The sequence below is a fragment of the Aspergillus versicolor genome, assembly GCF_001890125.1.
Source record: "Aspergillus versicolor CBS 583.65 unplaced genomic scaffold ASPVEscaffold_15, whole genome shotgun sequence".
NCBI classification, from domain to species: domain Eukaryota; kingdom Fungi; phylum Ascomycota; class Eurotiomycetes; order Eurotiales; family Aspergillaceae; genus Aspergillus; species Aspergillus versicolor.
Window position 1 is genome coordinate 239,748 of NW_024467538.1, and position 18,085 is coordinate 257,832.

Below are 18,085 nucleotides of genomic sequence, written 5' to 3' on the forward strand. Positions count from 1 at the left end.
GACCCTGGTAAATTGTTGTAAACCTGGTGCCATAGTGTAATACTGTAGCATCACCACTGTTAGCCAGAGTGAGGATAGTGACGAACGTAGACATTCGGCATGAGTATCCGTTTTAAATTGTATATATACACTCGAAAGATCTCCCTTGGCTTATCATTAGATATCGGCTCCAGTTACCAGCAGCCCTACACAAACCAGGCAGGCTATCCCGATCCCAGCTGCCTCCACGATAGGAAGCCATCGCCGTAGCCATACCGATGGCGCCTATTACCCCGAGGCGCACCATGCGTGCTGGGGTCGTGCTTTGGCTGCTTTAAGGTCGGTGCTCTGTCGTCTCGCTGCATCCCACATCGCAACACCGCGCAGTTGTCACCGATCATTCACAATGGCCCACCGGGGAGAGAGCTTCGCCCAGGATGTATCCTGCATCGCAGACTTGAAGAGGCTGGGGAGCAGCAGGCTCCCTGCTATGGTGCGAGGTGCGACCAGACCACGACCAAACGGCAGATATTGACATGGTACTAAGTGGCAACAGATTATTACAACGAGGGCGCTATGGATCTGATCACGCTGCGCGATAATGAAGCCGCATACGACCGCTATAAAATCCTTCCGCGGATTCTCGTCAACGTCGCCAACGTAGACCCTAGCACGGAGATTCTCGGCACAAAGGTGACTTCCCAGACATAGCTAGATGGATTATACTGACAGAAGGTGAATTCAGGTCTCGCTCCCCTTCGGATTCAGCCCGGCCGCGTCGCAGAAACTGGCCCATCCCGACGGCGAACTTGCGACGTCCCGCGCAGCAGCCAAGTTCGGCATCTGCATGGGGCTGTCCTCCTACTCAAACTACTCCCTCGAGGACGTCGGAGCGCAAGGGCTGGGAAATCCATACGTGATCCAGATGTGTGTTCTCCGGGATCGATCGATCACACTGCAGCTGTTGAAACGGGCAGAGAGTACGTCTTCTCGAACCACGCTGGTTCCTGCTAACATTCCTAGAATCCGGATACAAGGCACTATTCCTATCAGTAGATGTGCCAGTGCTAGGGATGCGCCTGAACGAGATGCGAAACAACTTCTTCCTACCAGAAGACATGGAATGGCCGAACATCCTCAGCAACGGGAGCGATGGCTCCGACAAGACCAACTATGGTACATCTACCATCTCCTATAAATAGCGATGCTAACTCTACTAGATCCAAGTCTCGACTGGGAACAGACAATCCCCTGGCTCCGGGAAAACACATCAATGCAGATCTGGCTGAAAGGGGGTACGTACATCCCTACACGAACCAAACCACCCATTAACATCAGCAGTATGCTCCCCCGCTGACGTCGAACTCGCAATCCACTACGGCGTAGACGGTATAATCGTCTCAAACCACGGCGGGCGCCAGCTCGATGGTGTCCCAGCAACCCTGGACTCGCTGAGACTGTGCGCGCAGGTCGCCCGCGGCCGTATTCCCCTGGCAGTGGATGGTGGAATCCGCCGCGGCTCTGATATCTTCAAGGCGCTTGCTCTCGGTGCTAGTTACTGCTTCATGGGTCGGATTCCCATTTGGGGGCTTGCTGTATGTATCCTCCCCTTGTCACGATTCAAGCTGACTGTCGTAGTATGCCGGACAAGAGGGCGTAGAATTGGCGATTAAGATCCTGCGTCAGGAGTTGCTGGTTACGATGGCGCTCGCTGGGTGAGTACCTGTGACGTTATTATTTATATAGACTAACATTCTGTAGATGTCAAACGGTCGCCGATATCAACGAGAACCATCTGTCGGTGCTACAGCCGGATGGGAGGCTTTCGAAGCTGTAGACATGGTTTTGGTCTATGAACGATTGCATTGCCCGTTTAGCGTTTAGATTTCCAGGTCGAGATAATATGAATATCTATTCTGCAATAAATATCTCCTATCACTAATTGTAGAATGAGACATAACCACTGTTTTTGCTATGGATACTTCCTTGAAGAGTGGTGGAAATATATCTTAATAAACAGAACCAGTAATTGCAATCTATCTAAACCAAGTACGTAAGTAAATCTTAATGAATACCCTATATCAACACTTCCACAACAAAAGAAAGAGAGAATGAAAGATCTACGCTGTATTCGCACACGAAAAGCTCGCACTGCCAGGGTCATCATGGATCGCCTTGCCAGAAGCATAGAGACCAAGTGCACACATAACAACGCCGATAATGAAACAAAACACGTTCAAAAAAGTAAGCGCAATCTTCCGCTTCGACGAAAACCACAGCCCCTTGTTCATGAACAGCCAGAATGCACCGGGGAGACTGAAGCTGAACCAGCTGGCGAAGAGGGCAGTCTTTACAGAATCAGTACCGAACTGTGCTCATATAACTGGGGACAATGTGATTGGGAGGGGACATACCATCAAACTAAGTAAACTGCTGAAAACAGGGATTGCTGTCGCGATGATCCAAGCAACAACCCAGAGGGCGACGCCGATTCCAACCCAGGACCCGACTGCCTTAAAGTCGCGCTTCTGCATGCGGTCTGTGCCAGCCCAGACGCGGGTGTAAATCGACTTACAGGCGATGTGGCCGTTTATTACGCCGGCGATGATAATCTAAGGTTGTATTGTTAGAATAAGGCTGTTATCGTTCAGAGGAACATACCGTTGGCAATGCGATGCCGTAGGCAATCTTTGAGACTAATGGATTGACAGAGCCAAGTGCTGGCGATTTAACGTCCTCCCCGGCAAAGTAGTAAATCACAACCCCTGCAACGAGGTATAGCGAGATATCGATGGATTGCAGCAGGGTCAGGGCTTTGGGGAAGTCCTTGGGGTCTTTCAGTTCGGCGATGACGTTGAAGAAGGCATTGTGGCTCGCTAAAGACGTTAAAAATTGTTTTACTCCATGGTTTCAATACTCACCATAGGACAGGATGATATTCAGGGCAGAGGTGAATCCAGTAACGAGGCTTGTTTCGGTGGTTGCTTTGACAGGGCCACCGGGGTGTTGGATGCCGATGGCGACCATGGCGATCATCACAGCACAGAAAATACTGATGAATGCTGGACGAGATTAGCGCTGTACACTCGTATATAGAAAAACACTAACAAGCAAGTGATAGCCATGACATGTTCTTCATCGTGCGTGGCAAGGAGAGAACAAGAGAGACGATCAGGCCAACCACCCCAAAGACAAGCGAGCAGGTACCGTGCTCTGTCAGGGTATTCATGGCCACAGTGAAAGTAAGAATATGGCTTGCCATGAGGAAGATCAAGAAGAGCATTTGACCGCTGAACAAGACTTCCCGACCAAAACGGCCCATCAGGACTTCTCCCGCATCGGCCATACTGACAACATGCGGATACCGCCACTTGAACTGTCCGATTACATAGCCGGTATAAGACGCAATAACACCCATCGAGAGAAGAATAACAATAGCAGGAACGAGGCCGAGGCCAGCCACAGCCGCAGGGATGGATAGAATTCCGAGAGAAATCGTTTCAGCGACCATCAGCAGGCCACATTGCCTAACGAGATATCATCAGTGACAGGATACAAGGACCGGAACTGCAGACCATACCACCACTTGAGGACTTTGTATTTGACTTCTGCGTGGGACTCGTCACCAAAGGCATCCTGGCGATATGGCATGCTTTCGGCCTTTTGCTCGTCGATGGCCATTCCGGCGTTCTCTTCGTGTGTTTTCTCGGGGGTGCTTTCAATGTCGGCGTTTGCCGGTTGGGCTGTGTATGATGGATAGGACATGATGAAAGTCGAGTAATAGTATCATATACAACAGGGGTATTTAAAGTGAACGGGTAATGTGTTGATGGAATGGGAGACAGGGGGTTATAAAAAGCAGCAAGTGGGAAGGACAACACCGCACCGCGTATCCGCAGACAAGTGCTAACTTATAGAGAAAGAGGATAGGAGGAGACTCAGTGGAACCGTGCAGGCAGTTGGGACAGATTGTCAGTGTGCAAGAGCATCCCCCGTCTTATCTATGGGTCCTACGAGCACACCGTAGAGATATTCTCCTCAAGATATTCAAGACACAGTTTCAGCCATCTATTCACCTATCTATTGGCTACTTTTAAGATTGAGTTTAATTATTTCCCTCACAACGCAATATTGTACCCCGGACATCGTCGTTATTCTCGTTGTATATGCCGCAAGCTGGGGACTCCACGATACTCCGTCTGGGGAAACCAGACACTCCAGCCACTCCACAGGCGCTTTATCTTTGTCTTCTCAGATTATTGGCGAGAGTGTATTTCTATTTCGTAACTCATCATTCTACCCCGGGGCCACGACGCCGGCCGACGCTTATCAAGGAATAACCTGCCTATTCGGCCGTGGCAAATCATTCTCCCAGTCGGACCAGGTTTGATAAGTCAATAATCATCACGGAACAGTAAAGCTGTGATTAATTAGGCGAAACCGTGCGGGATTTAATTTCGGTCCAGGCGGCTGTCAATATCGGACTCTCCTTCCTGTCCGAGCCCCCATATATCTACCCCGACTCGGCCTACTTCCGCCGAAACCGCTCCGAAATATAGGCCGATTTAGTACGGGTTGATGATGCCGTCTATGGTTATCCTGGTATAGAGGAGTTTGACGGACTGTCATTGGGTGTAAAGCCCGAACTCGACTGCCGATGCAGCGCCTATCATGCCGACAGGATCATTCGTTCTGAATATAGAAAGTCTTTACATGCCGGCTATCTGATGACCAATTCTACCAGCAGAATGTAGTCCTTCGGAGACTCAGTAAGCACAGACATGAGAGAGTTCATCATTCTAAGCACTTGAATCTATCTATAGCTTGTTTCCCATATTTACATGCACTGCCTTAACCTGGGTATAAGCCTCAAGACCAGCCTCTCCCAGCTCTCGTCCAATTCCACTCTGCTTGACGCCTCCAAAAGGCACACGTGGGTCGCAGTCCTGGCTGCTGTTCACCCAGACCATGCCTGCCTCTATTTCCGCCGCAACACGATGGGCGCGTTCCAAGTCCCGAGTGAAGACTGCTGCTCCAAGACCGTATGTTGTATTATTGGCACGCTTGATGGCGTCCTCTTCGCTGGAGAATGGGAGAATGACAACAACCGGACCAAAGACCTCGTCGCGTACAATGGCGTAGGAATCATTCTCCCCCGTAAAGACAGTCGGCTGCACAAAGTATCCATTCTTGTTCTTTGCATCAGCAGGAGTATGTGCAGCACCTCCAGTAACAACCTTGACGCCATCCTTTTTGGCAGCTTCAATATAAGATAGAATCCGGTCATATTGTGCCCGCGTAACCTGAGGGCCCTGGAATGTATTCTCGTCCCACTGGTCGCCGATCTTCGACGTCGTCTCCACAGCCTCTTTGAACCTGTCCAGGAAGGTCTGGAAGATATCCTGGTGAACATAGATGCGCGAGGTGGCAGTACAGATCTGGCCCTGGTTGGACATGATTCCGAAATGGGACCATTTGACAGCCTGCTCCAGGTCTGCATCTGGGAAGACCAGCAGCGGTGACTTGCCACCTGTTTCCAAGGTGATATTCTTCAACGTACCAGCGGCGAGCTTCATGATTTCTCTTGCTGTCATTGTCGACCCCGTGAATGCGATCTTATCCACCAGGGGGTGTCCAGCGAGCGCAGCACCAGCCTCACGACCGTAGCCATTTACAAAGTTGACAACACCAGGTGGGAATCCAGCCTCCTTGAACAACTTTGCAAAGATCAGAATACTCAAGGGCGTCTGTTCCGCAGGCTTAAGCACGACTGTATTTCCGCAGGCCAGCGCCGGTCCCAGCTTCCAGCACGCCATGGACAGGGGATAGTTCCACGGGATGATCTGGCCAACAACGCCAACAGGCTGGCGAATTGTATAGGCGAACTTCTCCGGCGTCGTACTGATCGTCTGGCCGAATGTTTTATCGGCCCAGCCGCTGTAGTATCGAATAGTTCCGATGGCTTCGACGAGGTCTTCATTAAGAGCGACGTGGTAGGGTTTGCCTATCGTTTACCATCAGTTGATTCCGACAAACCAACCAAGACAACATACCGTTATCCCACGCATCAATTGTCGCAAACAACTCCTTATTCTGCTCCATGAGGTCCGCCAACCGGCCCATGAGCTGTCCGCGCTCAGTGCCAGGGAGTTTCTTCCATGAGGGGTGTACGAGGGCTGCTTTGGCGGCCTTTACCGCGCGGTCGACATCATCTGCCCCGGCCGCATGGACGGTCGCAATCGGCTTATCTGTTCTATATTGTGTCAGTAAATCGAATATCAGGCAGTGGAGGAGACGGACGCAGGGTCAATCGAGGTAATGGTTTGTCCGCTGGACGCGACAAACTCGTTGTTGATGAACAGGCCCGTGGGCTGGGTGTACTTGCGCCCGTTTGGAGCAGTGATCTCAACGGAAAGGCCAGACATGATGTAAAATATGCTAGATGTTACAATGTCAAGAAGCTGCTGTCTGTCGCGGGGTCTTATGTACGGAACCAGCTGCTGTGGCTATACCAACCCAGAAGGGAATGTCCTTCCGACTGTGGAGTTGCTGCATCACTAATTTAACTTGGGAATCAGTTTCTCATCTGTTTGCACTCCGTTTGCATTTCGTGACTTGTTTTGTGGATCTGTTTGCATTTCACTGCATTACTTTATGCAGACCTGGTGCCAGCCCTACTTCTTCAACACCAACATCCGTGGCTTCTACACATGATAAGATGTCGGACCACCTTAACCTATTTCAGTTCACACTCAGCCGTCCTGCACTTCCAGAGACGCTCACATGGATTCAGCCGATCAGCCGCGGGTTCAGCTCGAGCGTTTCCCCGCACAAACCTCCAATGACACCGGGGGCCACGTCTGTATCAGTCTAGATTCAGTCTTAGTAGAGTATTAATCTATATTAGGCGTTCTACATTCATGCTAGAGAATCCCCCGCGCACCATCAGACCCGTTCAGTGCTGCGCCCCTCGAATTAAACTCCGTCCTGACCTCAGCACTATAAGACCCGCACGTCAACCTTCGCTGAACCAAATTTCCTCAATCATCGCTGCAACAGTATCACCAACATGGCAAGCACCGACAGCAACGGCCAAGGCAACTCCCCCGTCTCCTCCGTCGAGGAGTTCACCCAAACCGCCTTCGACTTTATCATCTGCGGCGGGGGTACAGCCGGATGCGCCATCGCAGCACGCCTGAGCGAGGACCCCAGCGTCACCGTTGGAATCGTCGAAGCAGGCAGATACGCCATTGACGATCCGGTAATCGACTCTCCCGCGGGGTTTTTCCAGGCATTCGAGAACCCAGACTACGACTGGTGTCTGTACACCGCGCCGCAGACAGGCAACAATGGCAAAGTCCATCATATACCGCGTGGAAAGGTCCTGGGTGGCTCCAGCGCAATCAACTACATGATGTACGTCCGGGGATCACTGCAGGACTACGACGACTGGGCTGAGCTGGCCGGTGATGACGGCTGGTCTGCGGCGTCGATGAAGCAGTACATGCGCAAGCACCAGGTACCCCATCCGTCCAAATATAGTCCTTGTTATATCCTCAGCCCTAACAAGACAGACTCTGGAGTCCGTCAACACAGCAATAGTCGACGCCCCCTCCCCCATCGTCGCAGAGAACCACGGCACCACCGGCCCAATCCGCACCAGCTTCAACGACGCATATCTGCCCCTCGACACTGAAATCGTCAAAGCCGCCGCCGAAACGACCAATCTCCCAAACAAGCCCGTTGACGCCTGGAGCGGCGACCACATTGGCTTCTACCATACCCTCGGTGCAGTCGCGCGCTCAGGGCCCAACGCCGGTAAACGCAGCTACGCCGGACGCGAGTACTACGATGCCAACTCGTCACGTCCCAATCTCAAGCTCCTCTGTCAAGCACGAGTCAACCGCGTCCTCCTCGACGGCACCAAAGCCACCGGCGTAAGTATTAGCGTAGACGGTAAAGAGTACACTGTCTCCGCAACCCGCGAGGTCATCGTCTGCGGCGGCACCATCCAATCCCCCCAGATCCTCGAGCTCTCAGGAATCGGCGACCCAGCCGTGCTCGCCGCAGCAGGCGTAGAATGCAAAATCGAGAACCCCGCTGTCGGATCCAACGTACAGGACCACAGTCTCAGCCTCATTATCTGGGACCTCCACCCCGGAGTCGTCAGCTTAGACACGCTCTACCAAGTCCCCGAAGCCATGCAAGGCGCAGTACAGCAGTACGCAGAAACAGGAACCGGCCCGCTGAGTGCTGTCTCCGGCACGCAGGGGTTTTTCCCTGCCAAACGCATCCTGTCTGAATCCGAGCTGGCCGAGATGGTCCAGAGTATCCGGGATATCAAACCGAGTACCCCGTTCCATGAGAAACAGCTCCAGCAGGTGGTTGCCCATCTGGAGAGCGACATCTCCGCGAACATGCAGTTCGTTTTCCTACCTGCAACGTTTAACCCCAAGGACGGGCCTGAGCATCAATCTAAGCTCGTTTCCCCGCCGGCGCCAGGTCAACCAGCCGGTGTCAGTGCTGCGCTTTGTATCCAGTATCCTGTCTCTAGGGGGTACATCCATATCCAAAGCAATGGTATGCCCCCCATGCATACTTAGCATTCCTTCATTGACAATTGAACAGACCCCGCCCAACCCCCAATCATCCAACCAAACTACATCACCGAAGAAGCAGACGTAACCCTCATCGCCGCATTCCTTCGCTGGGCCGACAAAGTTGGACTCTCCCCCTCTGTCTCCTCCTCCATCGCCCGCCGCACATTCCCACACCCAGATCTCGACATACAAGACCTATCGCAGGCGAAGCAGGCCGTGCGCGACGCCGTAGTCGGAGAATACCACATCTGCGGATCCGTCGCAATGGGGGACGCGCTGGACTCGAACCTTCGTGTTAAGGGGGTGCAGGGTCTGCGTGTTGCTGATGCATCTGTGTTTCCAAATAATGTTAGTGGGAATATCATGTCCAGTGTTTATGCTGTTGCGGAGAGGGCGGCGGATTTGGTGAAGAAAGACCATGGACTTATTTAGTCTTGAATCTATCTATGCCTTCATTGGTCTTGATATTATTTTTATTTGGATCTCTTGTGGTTAATGCCATTTCTCTAAATTCAGCCAGCAGGCTATCTTGTTGAATAGCTGTTACAGCATATACCTAAACATAGGCGACCTATCACCCATCTTCGCCATCTCGTACGACGCATAATTCGAGACATCCATCTGCTCCCTCTTCCTGTTAATCCGTTTATACGACTGGCGCAACACCAGGACAGCCCCGATGCCCACAACACAGAACCCCAATTCCAGCGCATGCCCGAGGGTGTATTTCGGTGCGTCCTGCTCGCGGTAGAAGTTTGATGCCATTGCTGTACACATCTATTAGCTTATGCCTCAAGCCATCGGAGGGGGTTGATTGTTAAGGCATACCACCAGCAAGGTTCCCCAACCCGATATGCATAGCCATCCCAGCAGCGCGTTTATAGTCGCCTGCGAGGTTGACGCTAATCCAGGTGATGTTTCCTGGGAAGGCGGGATATATACCTACTTCCATCAGCTACATGACACAGGACAGGAAAGGAAAGGGATGTTAGACGCACCAACAACAGCAACAAACACCCCAAAATACACCACACCTGGCACGCCGCGGTCCGAGGAGGCGAGAACTATAATAAACCCGATGGCAATCAAGGACATGAAGAAGAGTATAAACGGCGAGCGCTTCTTGTATCGATCAGACAGCCAGGCACCGAAGACGGCTACAACCGCCGCAGTGATGTAGATGGGCACGGTGAGCAGCTGTGCCGTGGAAGATGTATAGCCCAGATCCTTGATGATGGAGGGGAGGAAGAAGGAGATTCCGTACAGGGGGCATGTTATACCCCAGTACACTGATGCTATTAGCTTATGCTGTTAAGCGCCGGAAAGTTGACATACTAAATAACCCAATATAGATCTGCCAGTCCGTCAGGGCATCGAAGACGTATTTCGTGCGGAACTTGGCCTCTTCCTCGACGACTTCCTGTCTGGCCTCTCCGGATGTCTGCGTGCGCAGGGCATTGATCACGTACTCTCGTTCCTCCTCCGTTAGGAACGACGCTGTCTCTGGAAAGTCATACATTGTGAATGGCGCAACAACACCAACCAGGACAGTTAGAATTCCCTCGAGAATGAAGATCCAGCGCCATCCGGCAAGGCTGCCCACGCCGTCCATTTTCTAAGTGTGTGAGCGAAGTCAGGTGGCAGGAGGTGGAGGTATCATACCGCGATGGCCCAGGCGAGGATGCCGGAGAAAGCACCAGCGACACTGGCGGCACTGAAGAAGAAGGCCTGGCGGTACTGGGCGAGGTGTCGGGGGTACCAGAGGGTGATGTAGTATGCGATCCCGGGGTATAGACCGGCCTCTATAGTCAGGTATGTCAATTGTGTTCGCATGAAGGATACAGGATGGATAGAGCGGACCTGCGACACCGAGGAAGAGACGGGAGATTAAGAGACCGTGGTAATCTTTAACAATGCCCATCAATGTCTGAAATATCAGCATTATTAGTATCTTCTGGTGATTCGCATATAGAGACGGACCATCACAATCCCCCACGCAACCATCAGCAAAGGCAGCAACCTCGACGGCCTCAACTTCTTCAGCAGCAGGTTACTCGGCAGCTCGAACGCGACATAAGTAAAGAAAAACACAGTCACTGCTGGTCAGCAAGCAGCCCTAACCAGGTTATCGTCACACATACAGCACCAGTTATACTGCGGCCCCGTCATATGCAAATCATCCAGCATTCCCTCGATCTTCGCATTCCCAATGTTTCCCCTGTCCAGAAACGCCAGCAGATACAGCAGCGCAAGCATCGGAATCAGACGCAGGTCCATCTTGCGAAGGACACGCTTCTGCATCGCCGGCGAAAAGGCCGCCGCGGCATCCCCTGTAGAGCCAAGCGGGCTGGCAGCGACATTTTCCTTCTCGAGCGCGGTCGCACCGGGTTTTTCGAGGTCAGTGTTGTCGAGCGACATTGTGCAGATCGAATGGGCAGCCAAGTCAAGTCAAGGCGAGTCAGTCAAGGCTCTAAGCAGCTTAAATACCCCAGGGAATAGGCTCACCCCTCGCTGGAATATCCCCCGCATTAAGCACGGGCGAGACCCTCAATTCCCCAGTCCCCGAACTGCAGGCTGTGGAGGCTTGATAAGCCATTGAGGGGAATCAAAGAATCGGATACGATGCGAGGGCGAAACCCGCGGGTGCAATTCGCTGTCCAGGTTGCACCGATCCACTGACACGCACGGGACAGTCTTGGCCATTAGGTCTTGCTCCTTGAGAATTATTCTTGACTGACTCTTGTCGTCCATCGGATCCGGTGGCGGATCCGTTGTTGTGACAGGGCATCGGATCCGCTCCGACGGTCTGATGAAATCGGCAGTTGCGTGCTATATTCGGTACTTATGGGATGCTTTAAAATAAATACATCGTTTCCATGAAAGTTTATCCAATCAATAACCTTTACACAATGACGGTGCATACTCCCCAGGGATCTGTCGTGGTCATCGGCGCCGGCACCCAGGGCCGTCGCCTGGCCTATATGGTGAGCATAATCAATGAGGACTTATATAGAGATACTAACGGTCGCAGTGGTCCAGTCGCGGGGGATCAGTATTCCTAGTTGACTTAAACCAGAAACAACTCAAAGACGGACTGGAATACGTCGAGCAACTCCGTACCGAAGCCACAGGGCATTCCGGCACATGGGGAGATGTGCAAATATCCACACCCGACTCGCTCGAGTCTATACTACACAGCGCATGGCTTGTTGTCGAGGTAGATCAGCCACTTGCCTTGATGAATTATGTTGACCTCCCCAGTGCGTTCCAGAGAACCTAGCATTGAAACAGAAGATTCTCTCGCAACTGGACAGCCTCGCGCCCAGCCACACTATCATCGCATCAAACTCCAGCAGCTACGGAATCGGGGAAGTCATTGAAGGCATGGACCTGAGGTGCAGTAGCAGACTGCTCAGCGCGCACTGCTGTAAGTATTTCAATCAAGTTTCCATACCACGCTGACCATGTAGACTGGCCACCCGAGACATCAGGTATTACCTCGAATCCTTCTCTATAAGATGAGACTAATTATCTAGCAATCGAGATAATGGGCCACAACGACACTGATCCAGCCCTGATCGATCTTCTCTTCGATCAATGTGAAAAGCACGGCTTCTCGCCATTCCGTGTCCGACAGAGCTCCATCGGATATATCTACAACCGGTATGGTCTGCCTCACAATTAAGTATTCAGCTAACATCCCACAGTATCTGGGCCGCTATTAAACGAGAAACACTACTAGCACTGTCCGAAGGGGTCTGCAATCCCGAGGAAATCGATGCTATTTTCAAGGATGTCCTCAAAACCCCAAAAGGGCCGTGTGAACAGATGGACGTCGTGGGTTTGGACGTTGTGCATGACATTGAGAAACACTACGCTGAAGCCCGCAGTGGCCTTCCCAGTGAACCTCGGGAATATCTACAGAAGATGATACAGGACGGAAAATTGGGAGTCAAGAGTGGGAGCGGGTTCTACAAATACAAAACCGATCAGCAAGGCTAAGCTTGTCCCTGTATATACATTTATAAACATCGGGCCAGCTTATTCTACCATAGTCTCGATGTTAAATAGAATACGGAATAGGCGGCTCTCCAGCATAATGAGACACTTTTGAAAACGACTCCCTCGCCGCCTTAACAGACTTGCTCTGCGGGAGATGGTTCAGCGCTCGTTCCAGGACAGACCGCACACTCGCATGCCCGCTGTGGGTGATCTTCCTCTGCTCCAGTTCGCGGTCGATGGCAATCTGTACGAGCTGCACGGCGGCAACAACGTGATGTGGATACGGGTCGATGGAAATTAGAGGAACTGTGACTGATGTCTCGGTGGCGCCGACATGGTCTACCACGCCAGAGTCTATGCTGATGGCCATGGTTGTGGTATTGTGCAACCCGAATACCATCGTGTTTACCACGGCGCTCTCCACGCTGGCGATGGTCTCTTTAATTTCGCTGAGCAAGTCCAGGCGGTCCGTTGCCTCGATGGCGTTGGCCATTAGCAATATGGACAGGTGGTAGTGCAGCATGAGAGAATCTACACTGTTAGTGTCTGTATAGACCAGGCGGAAATGGAGTACTCACACCAGCGAAACTTTGTATGCTGCCCCAGGAACGGCATGCGTTGTTCGCAAGCCTCCAGAGGTCGCTTATAAGTATCATTGAACTGCCTCATGGCTTCAACAACCAAGCTAAATGCCCTCTGTACCTCGGACTCATCATGTCCATCCCGTAAGGCCTCCTTAAGAATCGCCGCCAGTTTCCACGTCAACAACTTCCACGCTGTCCCACTGGCAATGATCTGGTTTGCCCTGTCATCCGTCACAACATAAACACCCTCAGCCTGCCATTCCTGCCACTTATCCCTAAACATCGTGGCCCCAGCCCTAACCAATCTCCACGCCATCTCCGCCTCAAACCCAAACAACCCCGAGGAAAGAAGCGACTGACAATTCAGCGTCAGCGAAGCAGACGTATCAAACGTCAATGCCGCATAATACGCTATATTCTCCGCCGCAATAAAATCCGTCGTCCGCACCGTCTCAGGAATCGGCGGAATCGCTTCTGACTTTGTCGGCTGCGACACTTTTGTCCCATTGAACCGCAGACTCCGCTGGCGCGCGCGCAACGTCTGAATCTGTTGCAGGGCAGCATGGATGCACACCTGCCCGAATATCCCATCCGCCTCTTCCTCTTCCGAGATATCCGCAGGGACCGGGGTCAACGCAAATAGGAAGAGGGAGAGAATGGATCTGTATGAAATACGATTGATCACGCGGAGCATATCCCGCCGGGCACGTCGCCAGAGATCGTGAACAACACTCTGGTAGTGCGATGATGTATTCGGCTCGCGAGAGACAAGCGATAACCATCTCGCTGCAAAGGCCGCTATGGTCCCGTGGAGAGACTCCTCTGCCTGTCGGTCTCGTGAGCTTTGTCCGCGGTAGTGCTCCCTTAATCCCTGAGGCGAGTCTGCCTGTGACATCTCTTCCATCCAGCGATCAAGCCGTTCGCAGACTTCGGCGATACTATTCCGGTCTTCACCCGTGCAGCTCCCTGCTCTGGTATATGTCAGTAAAGCTAAGCAAGTCCATAACAACGCAACATACAAAAACGGGCACCCATATCGACTCATCCACGAGCCGAATATCGTATCAAACCCAGCTTCATAAATCACCCGTGCCAATCGCGCATTGAAGGCACTTAAACCAGCCATCGGCGACGCCAAAAGCGCAGGGTCAATTAACGTCGCCGGCGGTGGTCCATTCTGGATAAGCTTATCCCCGAGCGTGTTTGGTACTAAATCGCGTGGACTACGAGACTCGGCAGATGCAGTCGGCGTACTCGACGTCCTCACCGCTGCCAGATCAGAAAAGGCCCCATTAGTCGTGCTCGTCGCTGAAGATGTAGACTTCTGACGAGCATGAGCACGGTTCCTGCGCGAGTTACTCTTTTTCGCCTTCTGCGGCTGGACACTATTCATCCACTGTCAACATGTCAGCTAAACCATAGTCTTAGATAGAGTAGTGGGTCAAACCTCAAAAGTGCACCTCTCACTGCGGCGCGTACACCGCGAACAAGAAACCGGGGAAGCGCCCGAGTGGCCACTGCCAGCGCCACGGGCCAAAGCATCACAGCGCACCCTCAACCGCCGACACTCGTCGCAGCTGGAGAACTGCTTGCGCCGTGCAACAAGATCGGTCATGGTATGGGAATTTGGAGTAAGTACAGGTAAGCAAGGGGCCAAGGATTGCCGGGCATGATGGATCGTTGCTGGTCAGGGAGTCGGGGGACTGCAGCGGAGTGTCCGTGCTTCTTTTGTGCTCCACTGTTTTATGCATTTTCGATTACGTACGAGGCTTTGTGCTTGGCATAGTGCGGGGGTTATCCACTCTGGGGCCGGTGGGCTCCTATTGGTCAATTGGCAGCTTGCCGTTTCGGGAATCTGGGGTTGACGGGAATACACTGATTGTGGACAGTGCAGTAAACGCCGCTGTCTGTCCATACAATCTGCACCGTTTGCGGCATTGTCACATTTTGTCTGTCTTCCCAGCAGCGCCATATGTAATATGGCTTTGTTCAGTGTTGGTTACCCGAGCCTACAGATTCACAGTTATTTGGTAAATATACCGGAACTTTAATACATCTTACCCCTCACATAAGGCGCGTTGTTATCTATTCAGCCGCACCTTTCCAGTTGAAGCCCATAACATTACGCCCAAGGAAAGAGCAACGGCGTTGGTGGTTCCTGCCTATTCTTAGCTGCCCTTATCGCACCTTCCTAAACTACCAACTGTGCTGATTCCTCCTAAACCGGCAGGTGCGGTGGTGCTAGGCTCCAAGGTTTAAAAGTCCTTCAATATATGGCGGATATGCCTAGCTATTGGTGTATAATCAAGTCCTATTAGACATTAATGCCAAGGCTGACCCTTTCATCGAAAGCAAATAGTTCATCAACATGAATAATGTCATTTCCCATTTTAGCAGTAGCAAGCTTATTGCCTTCTCCTAACAATAACATTAGGACCGGTCTTCGAAGCCACAAAATGATCCACCATCTTAAACTGGCCAGTCTCATCCTCGCCGGTCGAGTCAGCCAGCTCAAAGTCGAATAGGTACATGATCCTGGCAAGGGTAATTCGCATTTCCATCAATGCCATGCTCTTTCCAATACAGCCGCGGGGTCCAATGCTAAACGGGCAGAAGGCCTTGCGGGCGATTTCAAGATCGTCCTTGGTCACGGTCCAGGCGTCGTCCATGGTCTTGCAGACTGCCCCTTCGATCCAGCGGTCGGGCAGATAGCTCAATGGTTCGCGGTAGTAATCCGGTCTTCGGTGAATGGTGTACGGAGGAGTGCCACATCCAGTTCCTTCAGGGAGAACAAGGCCATCTACAGTGACGACAGGGTCTGAGGCCTCTCGCGGGATCGATCCGGCAACAGCTGGGGCGAGACGCATAGCCTCGTCAATGCAGGCCTTCAAGTACGGCAACTGGTTCAATTCAGGTCCACTAACGATCTGCTCCACGTCGCTGAAATGAGAGCGCACTTCCTCCTTCAGCTTCTCCATGGCATGGGGGTTTCGGACTAGATGGAACATCGCTGCCGAGAGACTGGTGGACGTGGTGTCGCTGCCCGCAATCATCAGAACGTTCGCTTCTCCCCAGAGTTCCTGAGTCGCAAGGCCCTTTCCGGTTTCGGGATCGCGGGCATTAAGGAGGTAGTAGAAGAAGTCCTTCTTCGCGTCTTTTCCCAGCGATGCTCTCTCCTGGGCGCGCTTATTAGCTTCTTGCCGGGACTCCATGATAAAATTCCACCGGTCGTTCGTCAATCGGCGAATAAAAATCTGGTCAAGATGCCAGCGGTGCAGAGGCATCCAGAGACCGCACTATTCATGTCAGTGATGTCAAACCTGAAGATCTCGAGAAACATACAACATAGTGCCGGTATGCCGCCCTGTCAACCAAATGGACCATGCGCCTCTTCGCGCCGTCAATCAGCATATCAAAACTCTTCCCAAAGCACAGCTCTCCCATAACGTCGTAAGTCAAGTATCCAAACCAATTGGCCATGTTAAACGTAGCACCGTCTTTCGGGTTACTCGGCTGCAGCCCTTTCGGCTCCCGGCCTAGAATCGAGCACAGCTGTCGCACATGCAGAAGCATAACATCCTCCATTCCCTTCAGTGCATTATCCGAGAACGCCTGGCTAAGCACGCGGCGCTTCCGGCCATGAATCATCTTATCAATCGCATTGTGCGTGTTATAGACCCCCGAAATGGCCGGGAACGAGTTGTAAAAGTCGGCCTTTCGGAAGCGATTTCCATGGCCGTAGATCTTATGCAGGCCCTCGACGGAATTCACCGAGACGAAGTTCGGCGCGAGTCGCACATGGGGGCCATATTGTTGGTGCAGTTCATAAATCCATAGATGTCGGTCGCCCTTCAAACCGTGATAGAGCTGAACAAAGGGCGTCACAGAGGCGAGAAACGGACCGGGGACGCTCGACAGGGGATGCAGGAACTTGGCGTATGCAGTCCAGATGAGTGGCTGTACAAAATCCCAGTCAGTTAGCGGCTTTAGGTGCGGTTTGAATCGGGGGTTTCTACCAAGACAACGCTCGCGGCCAGCAGCCCCGTTGACCAGGACCCCGGCAGGATACAGTGCAGCATGGTTGTCGCGACCATTCTTACTCGGTTGGTAATCGCTTCAGCCTTCCTGCAACACCCTCTTCATCCCCAGCATTGTGGGCAGTTAAGTAGGCAGGGGCGCGGTTACCGTCGGCGAATACCAAAGTACGTCACTACTCGGCTACCGGCGGTATCCTCCTAAATTTATACGGAATGTCTTTAATCGGCCACCTCCCATTCGCTCCCGTTGTCAGCTGTCTTCATGCACGGGTATTTCATTCTCCAAATGCGGATATTTGAGCTGAATCGCGGGGTCATTCTTGTGCTGGTTAATCTTCGGGGTGATCAAGTGGTCCCTCCGATATATATCTCCGCCCAGTTTCTCCATTATTTCGGCTCATCGCGGGAAATCCAGAAAGACCGGGTGTTTTGTGTCCGATTTCGGCTTGAATAATATGCTGACGCCAGTGTTGATTTCTAATTTATTATTGTTGTTTGCTGGAGTCTACTGCGTGAGACTCAAGGCGAGGCTCTTAGGGCTCCGGCGTCGCAAACAGTTGCGGAAGTGGTGTTGAATTGAAACGCTCCAATCGCCTCTCATTCCGCGCTTGCGTGGGGCCTGATTTTAGACCAGTAAGACTGAAATGATAAGTATCTCTCTGGACATCTGGCGCATAGATTATAACAGCCTAACTCAGGATACTTCTGAGGCTGACTTAACAGGCGAATCCCCATACTGACTGAACGCCAGTGAAACCAGACGGGGTTCTGACAAATAAAAGTAATTCTATTATGCAAACGGTCAGGAATCTAACGGTAGGTAGAGGTATAGGACGCTCGGACTATTGACTATGGAGTGTTGGCCAAGCTGCAGTACGCTCGG

The 18,085-nt window shown here is 52.1% G+C and overlaps 8 protein-coding genes across 8 annotated transcripts; 3 read left to right on the forward strand and 5 right to left on the reverse strand.

The window, feature by feature from the left end:
• Positions 1-371: 371 nt before the first annotated feature.
• On the forward strand, positions 372-1,816 carry ASPVEDRAFT_155909 (alpha-hydroxy acid oxidase; the record flags this gene model as incomplete). Its single annotated transcript, XM_040808492.1, has 8 exons — positions 372-479; positions 536-672; positions 725-959; positions 1,003-1,155; positions 1,200-1,274; positions 1,321-1,574; positions 1,618-1,694; positions 1,741-1,816. Exons 1-8 carry the CDS (start codon positions 386-388, stop codon positions 1,814-1,816), a joined length of 1,101 nt encoding a protein of 366 aa, XP_040673968.1. The 5' UTR covers positions 372-385.
• A 283-nt stretch (positions 1,817-2,099) lies between these two features.
• ASPVEDRAFT_89436 (uncharacterized protein) lies at positions 2,100-3,744 on the reverse strand (the record flags this gene model as incomplete). Its single annotated transcript, XM_040818610.1, has 6 exons — positions 2,100-2,327; positions 2,394-2,591; positions 2,641-2,855; positions 2,901-3,041; positions 3,088-3,506; positions 3,560-3,744. The coding sequence occupies 6 exons, from the start codon at positions 3,742-3,744 to the stop codon at positions 2,100-2,102; spliced, it is 1,386 nt and encodes a 461-aa protein (XP_040673969.1).
• Positions 3,745-4,768: 1,024 nt separating this feature from the next.
• ASPVEDRAFT_179415 (aldehyde dehydrogenase ALDH) lies at positions 4,769-6,424 on the reverse strand. Its single transcript, XM_040808833.1, has 3 exons — positions 6,280-6,424; positions 6,033-6,232; positions 4,769-5,983 (listed from the first exon to the last, which is right to left on the reverse strand). Exons 1-3 carry the CDS (start codon positions 6,402-6,404, stop codon positions 4,797-4,799), a joined length of 1,512 nt encoding a protein of 503 aa, XP_040673970.1. The 5' UTR covers positions 6,405-6,424; the 3' UTR covers positions 4,769-4,796.
• Positions 6,425-7,048: 624 nt separating this feature from the next.
• ASPVEDRAFT_66289 (GMC family oxidoreductase) lies at positions 7,049-9,011 on the forward strand (the record flags this gene model as incomplete). Its single annotated transcript, XM_040815871.1, has 3 exons — positions 7,049-7,498; positions 7,563-8,559; positions 8,608-9,011. The coding sequence occupies 3 exons, from the start codon at positions 7,049-7,051 to the stop codon at positions 9,009-9,011; spliced, it is 1,851 nt and encodes a 616-aa protein (XP_040673971.1).
• Positions 9,012-9,122: 111 nt separating this feature from the next.
• ASPVEDRAFT_89439 (uncharacterized protein) lies at positions 9,123-10,997 on the reverse strand (the record flags this gene model as incomplete). The annotated part of the gene is made up of 8 exons (XM_040818612.1): positions 9,123-9,346; positions 9,408-9,521; positions 9,578-9,868; positions 9,915-10,194; positions 10,242-10,381; positions 10,440-10,506; positions 10,560-10,675; positions 10,721-10,997. 8 exons carry the CDS (start codon positions 10,995-10,997, stop codon positions 9,123-9,125), a joined length of 1,509 nt encoding a protein of 502 aa, XP_040673972.1.
• Positions 10,998-11,149: 152 nt separating this feature from the next.
• On the forward strand, positions 11,150-12,581 carry ASPVEDRAFT_878621 (3-hydroxyacyl-CoA dehydrogenase family protein; the record flags this gene model as incomplete). Its single annotated transcript, XM_040818186.1, has 5 exons — positions 11,150-11,563; positions 11,611-11,796; positions 11,841-12,006; positions 12,116-12,242; positions 12,287-12,581. Exons 1-5 carry the CDS (start codon positions 11,456-11,458, stop codon positions 12,579-12,581), a joined length of 882 nt encoding a protein of 293 aa, XP_040673973.1. The 5' UTR covers positions 11,150-11,455.
• A 61-nt stretch (positions 12,582-12,642) lies between these two features.
• On the reverse strand, positions 12,643-14,210 carry ASPVEDRAFT_57377 (uncharacterized protein; the record flags this gene model as incomplete). Its single annotated transcript, XM_040815331.1, has 3 exons — positions 12,643-13,112; positions 13,160-14,136; positions 14,185-14,210. The coding sequence occupies 3 exons, from the start codon at positions 14,208-14,210 to the stop codon at positions 12,643-12,645; spliced, it is 1,473 nt and encodes a 490-aa protein (XP_040673974.1).
• A 1,360-nt stretch (positions 14,211-15,570) lies between these two features.
• On the reverse strand, positions 15,571-17,244 carry ASPVEDRAFT_144221 (cytochrome P450; the record flags this gene model as incomplete). The annotated part of the gene is made up of 3 exons (XM_040807971.1): positions 15,571-16,461; positions 16,508-17,122; positions 17,182-17,244. 3 exons carry the CDS (start codon positions 17,242-17,244, stop codon positions 15,571-15,573), a joined length of 1,569 nt encoding a protein of 522 aa, XP_040673975.1.
• Positions 17,245-18,085: the final 841 nt, after the last annotated feature.